The following is a 21,802-nucleotide window of genomic DNA, read 5'->3' on the forward strand; positions in this document are numbered from 1 at the left end:
GTAAAAGGAAAAAAAAATGAGGTATCTGGAGAAAAAGAGGATTTGAAAAAAAGTGAAAAATTATAGTAAAAACATAGTTTTATACTTATATTTTTGAGTCTTACTAAACCTCAGTGTAACTATTACTCATAAAATTAGGTAGTTAAAGGATGGAACTGAATTTGTTAGAGGCGGTCAACTCTAGGAGAAAATCCATGAACTTTTAATGGAAATCTGTACTGCTTAAAAAGAAGGTCTTCTAGACCTTCTAGACCTAATAGCTTTTACTATAATTTTTAAAATGTAAACTGTAAAGACTACTAAATTATTCTTATTTTTCCCCAATTACCTGCTGTGTCTATTCTTGTCTCAATTTTAGACAAATGTGACTTGTTGTTTACTACGGCTTTTTCTTTGTAATCTTCGTCAATTTTTGAACATTCTTTTTCCACGTCAAATCTTAAATGAAAGGAAAAAAACTGAAAAAATGTACATTATAAGAAAATAAAATATATTATTGATATTCTTATAGTTGTACCACTGTGCCTTTAGAGACATATTCTGAAAATGCGTAATAGGTTTATGCCACAAATTACCTATTTCACTCTTAGAAACCATGCAACTCATTGAGGATCTACATGGGGTTTTTTTGTTTTGTTTTGTTTTGTTTTTAACGTTTATTTATTTTTGAGAGAGAGAGAGACAGAGGGCAAGCAGGGGAGGAGCAGAGAGAGAGGGAAGAGGATATACATGTTAATCAGACCGAAACTGTTCAGAACTTTGTCATTAAAATTATAATTAATTTATCTATTTAAAATTTTTGTTCCCTTTTCTTTTCAGTGGGCATAGGATTACCTATTTTTGGTTGCTTTTATAAACAAAAGGATGCTATAGATATTTATTCAGTGAAAAATGAAGATCAAAAGTGCTTAGACCAGATACTCTTAGTACTCTGCCAAAGTAACTTGGTAGTTCAGATTTATAATAATTAAGAGATTACTACAATATTCTATGATAGAGAATTTTTCAGTGACAAGTTTTGTATAAAGAAATATAAAACATACTTATCCCATTCTGCATAATCCCTTGGGATTTTCTTTTTAGGTGGTCTATTATTAGAATATTTTTCCTGAAAGAATAAAATCGTATTTTATGAGACATATTTAACATAAGATTAGCAGATTTTATGATAAACACAATGTGAAGTATTGGATTAAGATATACCAATTAAGAAAAATAGGTACTCTTGAAGTTATAACAACTCCAGTATTGTAACTATAACATACAGTATGTTAAAAAAAGGATTTTTTTTTAAATTTTTTTTTCAACGTTTATTTATTTTTGGGACAGAGAGAGACAGAGCATGAATGGGGGAGGGGCAGAGAGAGAGGGAGACACAGAATCGGAAACAGGCTCCAGGCTCTGAGCCATCAGCCCAGAGCCTGACGCGGGGCTCGAACTCACGGACCGCGAGATCGTGACCTGGCTGAAGTCGGACGCTTAACCGACTGCGCCACCCAGGCGCCCCCAAAAAAGGATTTTAAATTGGTAGTTAATTCTGGGAGCGATCTACAGGACTTTAAGTACATATATAAAATTTTAAAATTTACAGTGTGAAATTTCATTTTTAGTGATTTTCTTGTAACAAAAAAGTAATGAACTATCATTCAGTCTTTTAAAACCTAGGCACTGGAGAAATAAGATTAACTACTTTGGTGCACTAGAATAGTTTTGTTTCAAATGACAGATTCCCAACTTGGACTAATTCTATTAAAAAAATAAACTATTGGCTTATGTAACCAAACTGATGAAGAGGCAGCAGTATTGCTAGATAGAAGATTCTGATACCCTCTCCAGGTCTTCCAGTCTCCCCTTGTCCCCAGTCCCTGTTTCTTTCTGCCTACTGATTTCCTTTTCCCCGCTGGCTCTTCTTTTTCCACGTAGCAGGCATAGTGGCCACAAGCAGTGTGGGATTATAAACTCATGGGACTCCCAATCAGAAAGGAAAAGGAGAGGGCACCTGGGTGGCTCAGTCGGTTGAGCACCCGACTCTTGATTGGTTCAGGTCCTGATCCCAGAGTCATGGGATTGAGCCCCGAGTTGGGGTCTGCGCCGAGCACGGAGCCTGCTTGGGATTCTCTCTCTCCTTTTGCCCCTTTTCCTCTTTCTCCCAATCACATGCTCTCTCTCTCTCTAAAATTAAAATTAAAAAATTAAAGTCTTTATAAAAAAGAAAAAAAAAAGAAAGGAAGGAAGGAAGGAGGGAGGAAGGAAGGAAGGAAGGAAGGAAGGAAGGAAGGAAGGAAGGAAGGAAAAGGAGAATGACTCCTCTCTAACTTCAGTTAGAGAAATCCCAGGGAAGGATTCAGGATTGGCTAGCTTGGGTCAGGTGCCCATCCCTAAGCAGGCACTAGCTCCCTGCCATTCAGCAGCCCAACCTCGGTCACATGCCCCCTACAAGCACCAGAAGGGAAAGAGAGGAAAGCAAACAATAGCCATAATGCTCAACAGTTTCTTAAATGGTTTCTTAAAAGTTAGTCACAATCTGAAACCACTTTGAATGGGTCATTTACCTATGCACAATTTTGTAACATTGGGCATCGGTCACTTGGAGTTATGCAGATCTTCCAAATATTCCTACATTTCATTACACAGTTTAAAAATCTTGGGGCACCTGGGTGGCTCAGTCGGTTGAGAGTCCCACTTCGGCTCAGGTCATGATTTCACTGTTGGTGAATTTGAAACCAGCGCTGGGCTCCCTGCTGTCAGTGCACAGCCCATTTTGGATCCTCTGTCCCCCCCCCAAAATAAACATTTAAAAAGTAAACAAATAAAAATAAAAATCGTATCTGTTAATATCTGCATGGAGCTCATCAGAAAGTCTTTAAGTATCCCCTTAAGGAGACATTTTTTTGTCACAAGTATTTCAGAGCCATATAAGATTCTGAAATACTCTAAGCTGCACTTGAAAGCTCAGATTTTATCACTAGCAAAAACCACTGTCAGCTCTTTTCCTTAAAGTGACACTCCCACTTGATTCATTTTCAATACAGTGTCTGTTAAACACCCAAGTCTGAATAACCACAATTTGTCTGTCAATCACTCTTTCAAGTTAAAAACTGTTCATGGGGCGCCTGGGTGGCTCAGTCGGTTAAGCGTCCGACTTCGCTCAGGTCATGATCTCGCAGCCCGTGAGTTCGAGCCCCACGTCGGGACCTGTGCTGACAGCTCAGAGCCTGGAGCCTGTTTCGGATTCTGTGTCTCCCTCTCTCTGCCCCTCCCCCGTTCATGCTCTGTCTCTCTCTGTCTCAAAAATCAATAAACGTTAAAAAAAAAAAAAACAAAAAACTGTTCCAGGAAAAAGTGGTTACTTAAGCTGGCAAACTGAACTCAACCTACAAATCTCAAAATAACCTAGATTTCTCTTCACCATGAAGTGCTTTTCGTTTTTTTGTGTGTGTGTTTTAAGTTTATTTATTTTGACATGGTGAGGGTTGGGGGGAGAGAGAGAGAGAGAGAGAGAGAGAGAGAGAGAGAGAGAACATTCCAAGCAGGCTCCATGCTGTTAGCACAGAGCCCGATGCACGGGGCTCGATCCTCTAAACCATGAGATCTGACCTGAGCCAAGATCAAGAGTCGATGTTTAACTGACTAAGCCACCTTGGTGGCTCTTGAAGCATTTTTTTGAATACTTCATATTTTGTCACACAGAATAGTAAAAAGATAAGTCCTCAAGACTCAAGATTTAACAAAATAAAGAAGTCTTGTTGTTTCATAGAAGATATTTTTAAGTTAAATTGGAATGTTTACTGTAAATGGGTAGCAGTGGAGAAAAGTAACTACTAGTATAGTTTGGTCCCACTCACTGCCTTGATTTGTGCTAAGACACCAGCAGCTGCACCTGCTGCAAATGTCAACACAGAGCAAAAGACAAAGAATTAGCATTATTTTTTAAAATAGCATTGACTTTCTAGACCCTCTGGAAGGATCTCTGAGACACCCAGAATCCACGGATCATACTTTCATAATCACAATACCACACTGAACTATATAACCTCCTGTTACATTTTTACAGCACAGACTTAGCACAAAATGGGTGTCCAATAAAAACAAATTTATTGATTACAGACAGTGGCATCCTTACAATATTACTGTGTACCTTGGTTACATGAGTTATTCTTAATGGGGAGTAAAAAGATCCAGGAAAGTTAATTATCAGAGAGCTGTGTGATGAAGAGCTATGGATGTTTTTTAAATAAAATTGAGTATTCAAAGAAGAAATGAGAATAACAATAACGAGTTAATCCAGAATGAAGAGATCTGGGTAGCCAATCTTCCACAAATGATAGGAATAAAAGAAAAAATTGGGGGGAGAGGGAATGGAATGTGTGATCCATGTGAGAGCCCAGAGACTCCCAATGCCTATGAGACAATGGCTTAGATTCTATAATATCCGAGTCAGGTGGATGCTCAGAAGCTCAGTTTTAACCTGAAGTTAAGTATAAATGGACCCGGGGCACATAGGTGGCTCAGTTGGTTAAGCATCTGACTCTGGATTTCGGCTCAGGTCATGATCTCACAGTTAGTGAGATCAAGCCCTATGTCAGGCCCTGTGCTGTTGGGCTCTGTATGGGATTCTCTCTTTCTCCATCTCCTCCACTCACCCTCTCTCTTGCTCTCTCTCTCTCAAAATAAATAAATAAACATTAAAAAAATATATATAAATGGACCTGGAACTCCAACAGGTTTTTTCTCTATGAAACCCATGGGTTAAAAAGGACAGGTCTACAGAACAAAATAGGGATAAACCACAGAAAAATCATCACAAGGGGCTGGGGAAATAAGGGGGAAAATATGCAATAAACAGAGGAATGACATATATAACTGCTTCAGTACTTTAAGTCCATAGTTAATTATGTTACAAATTATTTCCTCTATGCTTCTACTGGACAGATAAAATTATTCCCTGAAATGCTCACACACTGAATTAGATCTTATGAGCACATAAGATCATGGCATAACAAATGAAAAATGAAGAAAGGCGGTAAGCTCAAGATGCAAGTCTTCAAAGGGAAATGGCATTTCATTTTGATCACCAGGTGATGAAACACAGCCAACTCAAGAAGGCAATAGCACACGGCCAGCTGAAGGATAACCCCCAACTCTCAGAGGACATCACACTGTGGTTACTCTGATTAAACTGAGCTAGCGCCCTCAATAAACAACAATCATCTCCCCCCCCCAACCCACCCCCCACACCAAAATGGCCTACCTTACTAACATGAAGACGGCTGTTTGAACCACGAACTGGAGGCAAATTATCTTCCACCGCTGGAAATGTTTCAGTTTCATGAAAGTATATTTTATTTTCTTCATTTTTAATTTCTGAAACCCAACTCTGAGAAGAGGGAGAAGAAAGATGAACATACAGTTTGAAGTAATTAACCAGGTGTTAGAAAGGACTATACATTATCATAGTTTCTTAAGTGTTCTTTTTTGGGGGGACAATTTGGTCATGCCATTCTATCTGTAATGTTCTTCTGCTATTTTATTTTTTTTAGTGTTTATTTATTTATTTTAAGGACAGAGAGCATGAGTAGGGGAGGGCAGAGGGAGATAGAGAATACCAAGCATGCTCTGCGCCATCAGCAGAAAGCCCTATGTGGGGCTTGAACTCACCAACTGTGAGATCATGCCATGAGCCAAAATCAAGAGTTGGACCTTTAACCAACTGAGCCACTCAGGCGCCCCAATCTACTCTTCCTTTAAATTGTGGTAAAGTACACAAAACAAAATGTATCACCTTAACCATTTTTAAGTGTACAGTTCAGGATTGTTACACACATTCACACGGTGCTGCCCTTCCTACTTTCATTATCTTGCAAGCTTACTCTCATCCCTTCAAACAAGCTTTTCCTGAACTTCCTGGTTGGACTCGAAATGCTCCTCCTCCATGTATTAGCACAGAGATTTAAAATCATCCATGTATTGTTCATCTCTCTCACATTCTGTAAATTCCTTTGGAGGCAGAACCTATGTCTTTGTCTCATCTTCGTGATGTATGAACCTAGCACAGTGCCTGGCACATAACAGGTTCGTAATAATGTCTATTAAACTGAATTGTTACAGGTTCTAGGCAGAAATTGAGAGGTTTCTTTGTTATCTGTGAAATTCTATTATTATTATTCAGCAGCTATATAGTGAGGGTCTAATATATGTCAAACCATATTAAATTCGACATGGTTGATATAGTGATAAACTATATTATCTGCGTCAGGAGGCAGGGAGACAAAAAGGAGGCAGACAGATGAAACAGAAGAAGAAACAGAAAAACAGTAAGGGAAGAAAGGTGAAAAGGAAGAGGAGGAATTACAAAGGAAGAAAGAAAGAGAGAAGGGGGGCAGGGGGCAGCAGCACAGAGAGGGAGAAGTGGCAGGGAAAAGCATGAAAGAAAGGGAGATGAAGAGACAAAATCAAGAGGTGACTGAGAAAGAACACATGGTTGGGAAAAAGCAGATTCTGCAACTAAAACTAAGCTGTTTTTCCCTGGAAAATAAAGCCAAAGAACTCTGGACATAAACTACTATTTTAACTCATAGATTAATTACCAGATTTTCAATTTCAAGTCAGTAAAATGGCAAAATGAGAAAGTTTTTAAAAATGTAGCTTTCTGGGTTAGAGAATACATATTTCTCAAAATTGTCTTCAAATATATTATCCAACCCAGTAAAATATGCTGAATAAATAAAGTAAAACAACAAAGAACTATTTCTCCAGAATCCATTTTAGGAAGTTATCTCTTCAGCAAAAGGAAACCACAAAGAACTCTGAGGAAACACAGCAAATATGTATCTGGTGGAGAGGAAGTTTTCCTAAATACAAATGCAAGAAAAGATAATAAAGGATAAAACCAAGAAGAGTGATTACATAAAATGTTTTTAATGAATAAACATGAAGAACACCACACACAAGATTTAAAAGACTAATGACTAATTGAAAGAAAATTTAGACTATATACGACAGATCTCTTACAAATTAATAAGAAACACAGAAATAGAAAAATCAATAAAGAGATATCTCCTCCTGGCCCTGATAGAGTATCAGGGACTGGATTTACCCTCTTGCTTAACTCTAGAAAACCAGATAAAATACATGAAACAATGATTTTCAGACACTGGACAATAGGTAGCACAGGACAATGATCCCTGAAAGAAAGGAAACAAATGAGGTAAGTCCTGCATCTGTCCCAATTTACTGCCTGTAATTTCCAGGCTACAACATAGGGAAGGGAAACCCAAACAGCCCTGCGGTCTCATTGAGTTCAGAGGAACAGAGTGCAGGCTTCAGGGAGGCAAAGACTGCAGAGATACGGGGTGCAAAATAGCCAAGAAGAGGGAGCCAGACAGAGAGAGAACACTAAAGATGACCTGAATAGCACTGTATATCTGTTCAAGAAATTTAATTCATAGTCAAAATCTTGCTTATAAAGAAAACTTGAGACCTAGATGGTATCAATGGTGAATTCTGGAAAATATTTAAGGAAGAAATAACAGCAATTACACACAAACTTTCCTAGAAAATTCAAGAAGAGAGAACACGTCCCAACTCATTCTAAAAAGCCACCATTACCATGTTACCAATACCAGACAACATTACAAGAAAACTACAGACTAGGAACTCTCATGACTGCAGACACAAATATACTTCAAAAAATTTTAGCAAATTAAATCCAGCAATATATAAAAAAGACACATCATGACAAAGTAGAATTTATCCCCGAGTGCTAGACTGGTATAACATTTGAAAAGAGTGCACATAATATACCTTATTAACAGGCTACAAAGAAAATCTTATTTTCCTCTCAATGCAGGAAAAGAATTTATAAACTTCTATAACTATTCATGATAAAAATTCTCATCAAACAAGGAATAGAAGGGACCCTCCTCAGCATTATAAAGGGTCACATCATAAAATCTAAAGGCAACATTATACTTAATGGTGAAAAAAAAGCTGAATGATAATCTCCCTAATATTGTGAGCAAGACAAGGATATTTGCTCTTACCATTTCTATTCAACATTGTACTAGAGAGCCAAGCCTGTGCAATAATGAAAGTAAAAGAAATAAAAGGCAGCCATTCTGGAAAAGCCAAAGGATACCTTTTATTATTTGTGGATAACATGATCCTAGATATAAAAAATTCCAATGAATCTAAAAAAAAGTTACTAGAACCAATTTGTAAATTTAACAAGATTGCAAGATGCAAAGTCAATATAAGAAGACCATAAACTATAAACTTGCAATGGACAAATAAAAATGAAATTAGGGGCACCTGGGTGGCTCAGTCGGTAAGCGTCCGACTTCGGCTCAGGTCATGATCTCATGGTCCGTGGGTTCGAGACCCGCGTCGGGCTCTGTGCTGACAGCTCAGAGCCTGGAGCCTGTTTCGGATTCTGTGTCTCCCTCTTTCTCTGACCCTCCCCTGTTCATGCTCTCTCTCTGTCTCAAAAATAAATGTTAAAAAAAAATGAAATTAAAATTCCACTGATATGAGGTATCTATATTAGTCAAACTTATGAAACAGAAAGTAGAATGGTGTTTGCCAGGGGCTGAAGGCAGGGGGAATTGGAGAACTGTTGTTTAATGGGTATAGAGCTTCAGTTTTATAAAATAAAGTTCTGAAGATTGATTATACAAGATGAATATAACACTACTGAACTGTATACTCAAAAATCTCTGAATATAATGGGCATCTGGAATGGCTTAGTCAGTTAAGCGTGTGATTCTTGGTTTCAGCTCAGGTCATGATCCCACAGTTTGTGAGATTGAGCCCCGTGTCGGGCTCTGTGCTGACAGCATGGAGCCTGCTTGGGATTCTCTGTCTCCCTCTCTCCCTGCCCCTCCCCACTCATGCACATACTCTCTCTCTCAAAATAAATAAACTTTAAAAAAATTAAAAAAATTTTTTTCATGTCTGAATATAACAATGTGAATATAACACTAACAAAATGTACACTTAAAAATGGCTAAGATGGTAAATTTTCTGATATGTATTTTATCACACCAAAAATAAATAAATACATAGTACATACATAAAATTTCGTAACTAGAGTGACTTAGAATAAGCAAAAAAATTGAAATTAAAAAACATTAACTTTGGGGTGCCTGGGTGGCTCAATCAGTTAAGCATCCTTCTCTTGATTTCAGCTCAAGTCATGATCCTACAGTTTGTGAGTTAAGCCCCTCATCAAGCTCTGCACTAACAAAGCAGAGCCTGCTTGGGATTCTTTCTCTCCCTGTCTCTCTGCCCCTCCCACACGCATGCTCTCTCTCTCTCTCTCAAAATAAATAAATAAAACTTAAAAAATTTTTAAAAATAAAAAACATTAACTTTTACAATAGCATAAAGTATATTATATACTTAGGAATAAATTTAAAAAATATGCAAGAACTACACACTAAAAAAAACTACAAGATACTGGGACAAAACTCAGCAATATATAAAAAAGACACATCATGACCAAGTAGAATTTGGTCTTAAGAAGACTTAAATGAACAGAAGACTTAAATGAACAGAAAACATATGATGTTTTAAAGAAGACTTAAATGAACAGAAAACATATGATGTTCATGGATCAGAGAATTTCAATATTGTTAAGATGTCAATTATTCCAAAATTGATCCATAAATTCACCACAATCCCAACCCAAAGACAAGCAAGTTATTTTGTAGTAACTGGCAAGCAAAGGACCTACAACAGCTAAAACAACGATGGAAAAAGAGAACAAAGTTGGAGGACTTGTACTATCCAATTTTAGACTTAATATAAGCCTTACCACAATCAAGAGAATGAGGTACTGGAGTAAAGAGAGACACTTAGATTAATGAAAGAGAATAGAGAGAGTCCAGAAATAGACCCGTACGTACACGGTCAATTCATTTTTGACAATGCTACCAAGGTGTTCCATGGGGAAAGGATAATCTTTCATTAAATGGTGCTTGAAACCTTGAATACCTATACTGTATGTGTGTATCCAAAAATGATAACTGATCCTAGAATTAAATTTAAAAGTTAAAGCTAGAAACTTTCTAGAAGAATCATATGAAGGAACTTGGGGATCTGGGATTATTAGACAAAGACTTCCTAAATAGGACACAAAGTATAGACTGTAAAAGAAAAATTGATTTCATCAAATTAAAAACCTTTGCTCTTCCAAAGACACTATTAAAAAAATGAAAAGGGAATCCACAGGATATAGAAAATACCTGCAAAAGGTGTATCTAATGAAAGATATGCGTGTTGGCACAAAAACAGACACACAGACCAATGGAATAGAATAGAAACCCCAGAACCAGACCCACAAACGTATGGCCAACTCATCTTTGACAAAGCAGGAAAGAACATCCAATGGAAAAAAGACAGCCCCTTTAACAAATGGTGCTGGGAGAACTGGACAGCAACATGCAGAAGGTTGAAACTAGACCACTTTCTCACACCATTTACAAAAATAAACTCAAAATGGATAAAGGACCTAAATGTGAGACAGGAAACCATCAAAACCTTAGAGGAGAAAGCAGGAAAAGACCTCTCTGACCTTAGCCGTAGCAATCTCTTACTCGACACATCCCCAAAGGCAAGGGAATTAAAAGCAAAAGTGAATTACTGGGACCTTATGAAGATAAAAAGCTTCTGCACAGCAAAGGAAACAACCAACAAAACTAAAAGGCAACCAACGGAATGGGAAAAGATATTTGCAAATGACATATCGGACAAAGGGCTAGTATCTAAAATCTATAAAGAGCTCACCAAACTCCACACCCGAAAAACAAATAACCCAGTGAAGAAATGGGCAGAAAACATGAATAGACACTTCTCTAAAGAAGACATCCAGATGGCCAACAGGCACATGAAAAGATGTTCAGCGTCGCTCCTTATCAGGGAAATACAAATCAAAACCACACTCAGGTATCACCTCACGCCAGTCAGAGTGGCCAAAATGAACAAATCAGGAGACTATAGATGCTGGAGAGGATGTGGAGAAACGGGAACCCTCTTGCACTGTTGGTGGGAATGCAAATTGGTGCAGCCGCTCTGGAAAGCAGTGTGGAGGTTCCTCAGAAAATTAAAAATAGACCTACCTTATGACCCAGCAATAGCACTGCTAGGAATTTACCCAAGGGATACGGGAGTACTGATGCATAGGGGCACTTGTACCCCAATGTTCATAGCAGCACTCTCAACAATAGCCAAATTATGGAAAGAGCCTAAATGTCCATCAACTGATGAATGGATAAAGAAATTGTGGTTTATATACACAATGGAATACTACGTAGCAATGAGAAAAAATGAAATATGGCCTTTTGTAGCAACGTGGATGGAACTGGAGAGTGTAATGCTAAGTGAAATAAGCCATACAGAGAAAGACAGATACCATATGGTTTCAGTCTTATGTGGATCCTGAGAAACTTAACAGGAACCCATGGGGGAGGGGAAGGAAAAAAAAAAAAAAAGAGGTTAGAGTGGGAGAGAGCCAAAGCATAAGAGACTGTTAAAAACTGAGAACAAACTGAGGGTTGATGGGGGGTGGGAGGGAGGGGAGGGTGGGTGATGGGTATTGAGGAGGGCACCTTTTGGGATGAGCACTGGGTGTTGTATGGAAACCAATTTGTCAATAAATTTCATATATATATAAAAAAAAAAAAGAAAGATACGCGTGTTACAACTCAGTAAGAACACAAATAATTCAATTTTTTTTTTAATGGGCAAAGGATTTCAAGACTTTTCACAAAAGATCTATGGGTGGCAAATAAGCACATGAAAAGACACTCAGGGAAGTCAGTCATTAAAATGGAAATTAAAACCACAATGAAAAACCACAGCATACTTAATAAAGTAGCTAAAATTAACAAAACTGGCATTACGAACTGCCAACCAGGATGCAGAGCAACAGGAACTTTTCTTTTGTTAACGATTATTTATTATCGAGAGACAGAGAGAGACAGCATGAGTGGGGGAGGAACAGAGAGAGAGAGACACACACACAGAATCCGAAGCAGGCTCCAGGCTCTGAGCTGTTACCACAGAGCCTGATGCAGGGCTTCAACTCATGAACCATGAAATCATGACCTGAACTGAAGGCAGACGCTTAACCAACTGAGCCAGCCACCCAGGCACTCCAGCAACAGGAACTTTTATACACTGCTGGCAGGAATGCCACTTTGGAAAACATTTTGCTCAACCGGAAAGTGGATAAACGAACTGTGAGATACCCACACAATTCAGTACTACTCAGCGATTAAAAGAAACCAACTGTGAACATGCAACAATGTAGACACATCTCAAAAGCATGATGCCAAATGACAGAAGACACAAAAGACCACACATACTGTATGGCTACATTTATAGGAAAGTCTAGAAAAGACAAATCTGTATGACAGAAAGCAGATCAGCGGTTACCAGGGACCAGGGTGTGGAGTCAGCACTGACTACACAGGGGCACAAGAAAACTTTTTAGGCTAATAGAAATGTTTTATAGCATATACATGTGTCAAAACTCAGTGAAATGTAGACCATTGCTATTTTTTATTGAATGTAAATTATACCTCAATAAAGCTAAATCACTAAAGATATAGCTATTAACAAAAGAAGAAATTCAACTGATAAAAAAATTTAATGTTGCTAGTAATCAAATACATCCTTATCATGTTTTCAATTATTTAATTGATTAAAAAATGGTTACAGTATCCAGTGAAGAATACCTTAATTTTTTTTAATGTTTATTTATTTTTGAGAGAGAGAGAGGGACAGAGCGTGTGCACAAGAGAGTAAGCAGGGGAGGGGCAGAGAGAGAAGGAGACACAGAATCCAAAGCAGGCTCCAGCCTCTGAGCTGTCAGTGCAGAGCCCAAAGCAGGGCTCGGGCTCACGGAACACGAGATCATGACTTGAGCTGAAGTCAGACACTTAACTGACTGAGCCATCCAAGGGCCCCAGTGAAGAATGCCTTAAACGGGAATTCTTATATACTGTTGGCGAAAAGGCACAACTTTTCTGAGAATATGCAAATGTGTTTCAACAGTCTTAGAATTATTCAAATCCTTTGATCAAGCAGCTTGAATACTAATAATTTATCCTGAGGAAATAACCAGGATGGTACAAAAGAAATTATAAATCAACATGTTTGTAGAGCTCTATTTACAGAAGCTGAGTGGATTATTTTTCTTTGATAGGATAGAATTTTGTTCAGTCATTTAAAATACACACGTGGGGCACCTGGATGGCTCAGTCAGTTAAGTGTCGGACTTTGGCTCAGGGCATGATCTCCTGCTTCGAGAGTTCGAGCCCCGCGTCGGGCTTTGTGCTGACAGTTCAGAGCCTGGAGCCTGCTTCAGGTTCTGTGTTTCCCTCTCTCTCTGCCCGTCCCCACTTGTGCTCTGTTTTTCCCTCTCTCTCAAAAATAAATAAACACCAAAAAAACATATAAAATAAAACAAAATACACACGTGGATGTACAGACACAAACATACACATTCACAATATTCTCCTGCGTATGAGAAGCAACCAATACTACGTAAGTGATTGCCACTAAAAGCCCTTCACTGACAAAAAAGGAAAGAAGTCTACGATTTTGGAAAAGTGAAGTGGACATATATTTAATGTGACAATGTCACAAAACCCACAAAAACCGGGGTCACTCTATACCTTTATATCACCGTCAATTTTTTCCCATTCTTCTGCTGTAAAGCTGGATGCTGTTGCTGCAGGCTTATCTTTCCTCAAAGCTCTACTTTCAGGAGCCAAGCCTTTAAGGCGCTTTTCACAAAATTCCGTAAGTTCAGGATAATATCCTTCCTCACCAGACCTTTAAAAAAAATTCAGACTTTGGAGTTACCACTTTATTTAGAGATCATGTAGTCTGGTGGTTTACAGGCTGGGCTCTGTGGAGCAGAGGGGTTCTGTGGAGATCTCCAGGGCAGCCCCTGCACAGGGATGAAGGCCGGAGTGTGGGCTCCCCACTCCCCTTCCTCAACCAGCACAACCTCCATTTTTACGTTACTCTATGGAGTGAAGCTGCGAAGGAAAAAATGGAGCCCCAAAGACACCAGTTTCCATCACACACTTTGAAAGTTGAGTAAGTAACATTTTCTCTCCTCTGTAACATGTGTTCACTTTGTCACATAAGGTAATTTTAACTTACAAATGGAAATTCAATATTAGAGATAGGCACACAGTGAGACTGGATTTCCCTTCCAAGGAGGAGTTTGTAGCTCAATTTTTTCCCCCAAAGGGATAGGAAGAAAATGGCGAAGGAAGGGTTCAGAACAACACGTCTCTAACCAACCATTCCAGGAACAGAATTCACTCCTAGAGAGTTAAATGGAAAACTCTGTTCATGGCTGTTTAAGGAAAATCAATCTTTTCCATTTCTCTTGTAAGTCCGTTTACTTTTAAATTTTTAGAAAAATTGAAAACAAATCCCACTTTCAAATTAAAAATTTTAAAATAAGTTCCAAACCAATGCAATGTAATTTAATTAAGCCATTCACAGAATTTCTTAGAACCAACATAACGTGGCTTTTAAACTCTTCCATCATGCAAACTTCTCATTTGCTTTATCAGTCCTTGACCAAACATAAATGAAAAGGTGCATACACTGCTGAGAAAAAAAGGAAAAATATGATATCTTTCATCGTTCCATTTCAGAAATGATGAGGTTATGACATCTATGCTGCCTGGGCGTAAGCAGGGATGCTTAGGGAGGACAGGAGGCTGAAGGTGGTAACAGAGAAAAAAAGGAGAGGACACAGTGATGAGGAAGGGGGTCACAAGGGAAAAAATACAGAACTGCCACCAAGCAAAAGGAATACTACTGATGTGCTCAAAAGGAGCAATTCCTGCTCCACAAGTGCTTCTGCAATATTAGGAAGGAAAGGAAACACCCCCCATGACATCCAAAATAGGTGGCACAGATTGGTATGCCACAGGGCAGTGTTTCTTGGAATGGGCTCCCTTGACCACCTGCATGTCAACCAGCCAGGCACTTGTTTAAAAACATATGTTCCTGGGCCCCACTCCAGATTTCCTGAGGCAGGATCTCTGGGAATGGGACCCTCAAATTTGCATTTTTAACAACCATATCTGATGTATATTAAAGTCTAACAATCACCACCACGGGGTCCTCCCCCTGAGAAGGCCCAGATCCCCTGCCTTCTGGTCCTACTTCCTGATCTTCCCGTCATCCTCTCCTTGTGACCAGCTCACAGTAAGTTGGCATCTTTGTTGGCAGATAGTATGGAGGGGGAGAGTACCAAAGAACTTTATCAACCGGTAGGCTGGTGAGCTAACCTTATCTCCTAATGGCTACTCCCACGGCTACTTTACCTTCTCCTAGAAAACGTGGAGGAAGAAAAACATCCTCTTGAATACTAATGAGCCTAAATGGCATGCTGGAAGTAGACCTAGCCAGAACCCTCCAAACTAACCACTGGATCAAAACAATGATTTTGGAACCTAACTTGGGGGAAAAACAAAACAAAACAAAAAAACCAACATCAATGTTTGAAAAATTTCTGCAATATTTCTGAGAGTTTCAACTTTCAGAAGGCACAATATAATTGGCACACTGAAACATAAAATGATTTTTGAATGCTTACCTGAGCACACAAAGAATTTTTTCCAAGTGTTTAACATCTGAACATTTTTCAATATACTTGAAATCCAAATGTTCAACGGGAATTTTAAATGTTTTTGTTGTTCCAAAACCCCACAATGATGGATAATCTTTGGTAGTCATGGCTGAAATGTAGCACAGAAAAAAGTTATGAAGTATATACATAGTAAGACTTAATTTGGATAGTAGTAACCATCTAGGCATTTCTGTAACATTTATTTTTCAAGTCTATGGAAAAGGAGCTGTGTTTTTTCTAAGAAGGAAGGCTGCTCACTTTAAACTCTCTCTCCCTGATAACAACAGTTAAGTCATTCCCTGCCTTTACATTCCCTGCTGCCGTCACATCAACGAACAGCTCCCAGATCTGTGTTCTAATGGCACTGTGCCCATACCTTTCTCATGGCATGTATTTTAATTATGTATTTTTGTCTTCCCTTCTAGACTGTGAGATCTTACTTTATTCATCATCATATATTCAGGACTAACATAAGTAGTGCCTTAGACCTTTAAGAAACACTTGCTGAGGGGCACCTGGGTGGCTCAGTTGGTTAAGTGTCCAACTTCAGCTCAGGTCATGATCTCATGGTTCATGAGTTCGAACCCCGCATCGGGCTCTGTGCTGACAGCTTGGAGCCTGGAGCCTGCTTTGGATTCTGCGTCTCCCTCTCCGCCCCTCCCCTGCTCGTACTCTATCTCTCTCTCAAAAAAATAAACATTAAAAAAAAATTTTTTTTTTAAAAAGAAATGCTGAGCTGAAATGGGAATGGGGGCCTTGCACAGTTTCACTTTAAGGATACTGCTGCTAATTATGATGATAATAATAATGGCAAAAAATACACAGTTCTAAATGAGTGCTGGGCACCACCCTAAGAACTTTACATACATTACCTCATTTAATCTTTCAACTACTGTAACAGGTAGGTTTTATTTTAAGTAAAGCGCTGTAATAACAGTTAACACTTAGGGATCTAAGTTACTGTGTGCCATGGATTATCTCACATAATCTTCAAAATCACTCTCGAGAGGGGAATTAATAACTACTATTTTACAGATAAGGAAGTTGGCATTTTAAGTAACCTGCTCGAAGTCATGTAACTACTAAATAGTGAACTGGGGATCTGAATCTCAGTTGGCAACTGCAGAGCCTACATACTTAGCATCACACCCAGGCTTTTCATCTGCAGGTGGCAACCCCTGAAATCAATTTAATGAGTTGCGATTAGCACTGTCTTATAATGAGACAGAACAGAACAGCAACAAAAATATCTGACTACTTCACATACCATTAAAGTAAATACTTGTCTTGTAAAAACTTTTATTTCATGTCTATACAAATGACAAATGTGTGGAAATACATGCACGTTGCAAATAAATTTCTTATCATGAGTCATTGTCAAAATTGTTTAAAAACACTGCAGTAAAACATATTGGTTTATAAATTCTAAAACAATTAAGTAGCAATGGGTCTAATTCACCAGGAGTATTTCCTCCAGCATGCCTGCCCTCTGGGATTCTGGTCCTACATCAGACCTGCAGAAAGAGAGGTGCTTCTGGTCCTCCATGTTCCTGCTGACTTTGACTTGGGCATAGAAAAGGGATTGACAGTTCATCAGCTCTTGGGTGAAATCCAACTGAGAACTGAGATTATGGTTTGCACACTATACTTGCAAGGCCCAGGATGATGAATATGTCCCATCACAAGGACAGCCTTAAGGGTAGAAGTTACTGGAGAGCAACATGAAGAACTTTTAAATGATTGCCGCTGCCCAGAAAAGAATGGGTTGCATTAGTAGAATTTTTCCAAAGAGTTGGAGGATCTTTCATGGGAGAAACTTAAAAACATCCAACAGGATTAAAATACATGATCTCAAATTGAATTTATCTTGCAACCCCTGAAATTTCACGATTTGAAGACATCAGTGAAAAGCATTTGAAAGAACAGAGCCATGTCTTACCTAAGCAAATGAATTCCATTCTGCACAGTTTTAACATTTCCCTGAAAATCCTTTTTGAAAACTACCATGTTTGTTTGGGTTGTTTTCTGGCACAATGCGCATCTTACTAAACGTTAATTCTCAAGTTCCAAAGAGGAAGTCATACAATATTCGCTCTCATTTGAACCTTTCCACATCTGTTTGGAATTTGATTAGGAAAAACCTCGGTCCTAGTTGGATTTAATCTCTTCATCATCATCCTGATCCACATCCATTTTCCATATGCCCTAATCAGCGGGCAGAAATAACCTCCAGTGCAAAGTGTGATGCGCAACAAGAAAACCGGTTTTCTTCCACCCGGGCACCTTCTTTCCAGAAACCACGGGGCCGAGCGCCCCCTGCAGGCGGAGATCGAAAGGAAATGGCTTCCTCAGCCATAGCAACGGTTTGTGTACAGCGCGGCCGCCGAGGGGCGGGGGAGGCTGGTCAGGGACAGGCCGGGAACCCTCAGCTCTACAGCCAACCCAAAGGTCAACGGGCCCTTGAGGACACTGAGATTGCTCCCCATTCCCCAGCTCTGGTCGCCGCCGGCGGACCCCAGCAACCCCCGTCCCAACATCGGCCACCGTCAGCTGCAGGAAACTAAAGCCCGTTTGTTCATCCCATAACTCGCTCCCTCAATCGAGTCCGACCGTACATTTGCTTCTTGGGGTCCGCCTTTCACCCCAGCTCCCTGAGGGAACTGCGATGGGGAGATGTAATTTACTCCTGGCCGGCGGGTACTCACCTGGCTCTCAGACCCAGCGTTGCGGAAGAACGAGACCGCTACACAATTCACCGCAGGTGCCGAGATGGGGGGAGTGTCGCCCCGCTTGGGCACCCAAAGGCCAGAGGCTGAGCGCCGGGGGCGGGACTAGGGCCTCTGCGAATGATTGGCTGGCCCTCGATCTGCCGCACTGATTGGCCTCCGCGCCCAGCTTTGCCGGCACAGATCATTAGGGAGAAGTTAAGAGTCCAAGTGAGAGGGTTCCCTTTCTGTTTTGCATTCGTTTTTGATGGCGTTAAAACGCCGTTACAGTTCTGGATAGTTAAAACTACCAAGAACTGTAAATTGATAACCATTCCATTTCTATTTTAGAAATATAATTAAATGTTCAGGATATCTACAAGGCAATCCAGATTTAGCCCTTCCCCTTTAGACAAAAGAGTAAATGAAAGATTCTGCCTTCCTTTGCAGGTGTTCAACATTTTCTGAGCGCTGGTTATGAGTCAGACATTGTACTGGGCACCGGGATACAAAAGCAAATAAGGCACAATATAATCCAAATGAATAAAGCAATAGATATCATTTGTGGGGAAATATATTTCACTTTATAATTTCAGATTAGTGCCTGGCACATAACAGGAATTAATTAATGCAATTCGCCCTCCTCTCTGCACTTAAATTAAATCTAGTCCTTTAGCAGGCACCAATAGTGGTAAAAACTCTGCTAAAAACATGATTAACAATACATTATTATTTCCATTGCCAGTGCTAGAGAATGTTAAATTTGAATATTTATAGGCAGATTCAAACTTTAGCATAATCCTTAGTAAGCTTTATTAAATTGTCATGGGGAACGTCATCACATGCCCCAATCCATGCATAACCATTTCACACCTCATTCCAGCCAACAAACTTCACTCAAAACTATGTCTTAGGTTTAAAATACTGGCTATTCTAACTTCCAGCATGGGAGAAATCCTTTAAATATTCGGTGAAATGGTTGTAATTCCACATGCCCTGTAATTTTCTTTTCACTGTTTTCTTCTGGTTATAATTATGTATATACATTTATGCTGAATAAACAAGTAGGATAAAAAGTAACATGACTGGAATAGACTATGTAGGCAAAAGAAAATTATCACTATCATCTTCATAGAGTTAAGACTTTCCATCCAAGAAACAAGGATGGATATATACTTTAATTTTTCTTTGAATGTATATATATTCAAATATCATTCTGAAGAAAAACTAATAACCTTGTAGAAATTAAAATTATACCAGAAATGAAAATCCCAATAAATGGATTAGAAACTAAAATTGAGGGGTGCCTGGCTGGCTGTTAGTGGAGCCTGTGACTCTTGATTTGGGGGTCATGAATTGAGGCCCCATGTTGTGTGTAGAGCTTACTTTAGACAAAAAAAAAAAAGAAAGAAAGAAAGAAAGAAAAATTGAAGGCACCTTTTAAAGAGCAAAGAAACAAAGGAAAAGGAAAGATGAGAAAGTCAGGTCAATGAAGTCTAATGCTAGATTTTTAAAAAAAGACCTAGAGAGAAGAAAATATCGAGGGCAGGAAGTTACTAAACAATTCAAGAATATTTCCCAGAATTGAAGAGCTTTACTTTCCAGGTTGAAAGTTCCCACCCAAGTGACCAGAACAGTGGAAAAGAGCCCCATACCAAGGCACATATTATAAAATTTCGATACACTGGCAAGGAAAACTCTAATTTTCCAGGAAGAAAAGGCATCACACACAAAGAATTAGATAGAAGAATGGTTTTGGACTTCTCAAATCGTTGAGTCCAATATCGATTGGAAACTAGTGGACTATAAAACAATCCTTCAAAATTCTGATGCTGGTGAAGAACACCAGAAAAGATCATTTCAACGCAGGGGGGAAAGCATGGGAAAGGACAGATAAGAAAGAAATAAGTCCTGTTACCTGCTTAAGGAACTGCAGAGATCTCCTTAGAACCAAAAGATTAAGTAGTTTAAGTGGGCTGAACTTGTGACAGAGATAGAAAAGGAGTCATATTATCAAGAACCAAATATACCATTCCCAATAGTTTTGACTTTATCAAAATGGAGAGCTACTAAGGATTTTCGGCAGGACAGCGCCATGAAATCTGTATTTCAGAAAGAGCAATCTCAAGAGTATGGAGACAGCAAGGCCCGTAGCTGGGAGACTAATCCTAAAACTAACAAAATCACCTTTGTGGAAAACAGTAATACTTAGACAGTAATGGTGGTAATAGTTAACATTTGTTACGGTAAAAGCTTTTATGGATTCTATTTTGCAACTAACCTCTGAGGTAGGTGCTATTATTTCATGCCTATACTACAAATGAGGAAAACGAATCCTGGTGAAGTCACACGGCCAGTCAATAAAGGACACTGTGGATATCTGATCCCAAAGCCTTTTTTTTTTTTTTTTAACGTTTTTTTATTTATTTTTGGGACAGAGACAGAGCATAAACAGGGGAGGGGCAGAGAGAGAGGGAGACACAGAATCGGAAACAGGCTCCAGGCTCCGAGCCATCAGCCCAGAGCCCGACGCGGGGCTCCAACTCACGGACCGCGAGATCGTGACCTGGCTGAAGTCGGACGCTTAACCGACTGCGCCACCCAGGCGCCCCCCAAAGCCTTTTACCAAAGTCCATACTGTTTACTAAGCTCTTAAGTACTAACCAATAAGTCTCATTAACCTCAACTTCAAAATGTTATGTTACAACCAAGTACTTCTTACTTCCCTCCACAGCTACCACCCTGGCTCAGCCATCATTATTATCCTGAACTATTTACATGTGGCCCTCAACTGGCTTGCCCATCCATCACCCATTCCTACATTGTCCATTCTTACAGAACAGCTCAAATCTTAATCCGTATCACTCTCCTGCTTACTCCCATCACGAGACCGTAAGTGAGCAGGCCTCCCTGCCTACCTCAAAGTGTGTATCACAAGGGCTTCATTCTGAAGTGTGAACAAGGCAAGCTTACTTTCAACTCCTGAGCCATTATACCGGCTATTTCCTCAATTTCAGGGATACTCCTTCCTCTTGTGTTGCTATGTCAGGTTCCTTCTCATCCTCCAGCCCTCTGCTCAAAGAGCCAGTCCCCCTTGACCAATATTCTACACAGAATTGTTCTAGGAGGGGTGGAAGTGTCCATGGATTTGTGTATGTGAAGAGGCAACTCATTTTTACATCTTCTCAGTTTACACTTTCATACCTTATGTATTTTATTAAGAGTGATTTCATCTACTGATTTCATTTCTGATTCATCTACTATTTTTAAATTTTTCATAACTTCAATCTCTGAAGGTAACTTCAGAATCTCAAAGCACTGTACTGACCATCATAAATTCCTCCATTTTGACAATGAAGCTGAAGTTAAATGAACTGGCCAGTCACTGAGTAGCAAGGCTGGATTTGAACCTGTTTCCATGTATTTTTCATGA

General features: G+C 39.3%; 1 protein-coding gene across 1 annotated transcript in view; it reads right to left on the reverse strand.

The window, feature by feature from the left end:
• SPAG1 (sperm associated antigen 1) overlaps window positions 1-19,594 on the reverse strand; it is a 69,837-nt gene extending 50,243 nt beyond the window's left edge. Inside the window, exons 1-6 of the mRNA XM_030303864.1 lie at window positions 18,370-19,594; window positions 15,632-15,773; window positions 13,680-13,839; window positions 5,252-5,377; window positions 1,044-1,108; window positions 329-438 (exon numbers count right to left, since the gene is read on the reverse strand). Of these exons, the coding sequence (XP_030159724.1) occupies window positions 329-438; window positions 1,044-1,108; window positions 5,252-5,377; window positions 13,680-13,839; window positions 15,632-15,771 (601 nt within the window). The 5' untranslated portion in view covers window positions 15,772-15,773; window positions 18,370-19,594. The remainder of the gene's footprint in view (window positions 1-328; window positions 439-1,043; window positions 1,109-5,251; window positions 5,378-13,679; window positions 13,840-15,631; window positions 15,774-18,369) is intronic.
• Between the last annotated feature and the right edge of the window lie 2,208 nt (window positions 19,595-21,802).

This window comes from Lynx canadensis, chromosome F2 (assembly GCF_007474595.2).
Source record: "Lynx canadensis isolate LIC74 chromosome F2, mLynCan4.pri.v2, whole genome shotgun sequence".
Taxonomy (NCBI): domain Eukaryota; kingdom Metazoa; phylum Chordata; class Mammalia; order Carnivora; family Felidae; genus Lynx; species Lynx canadensis.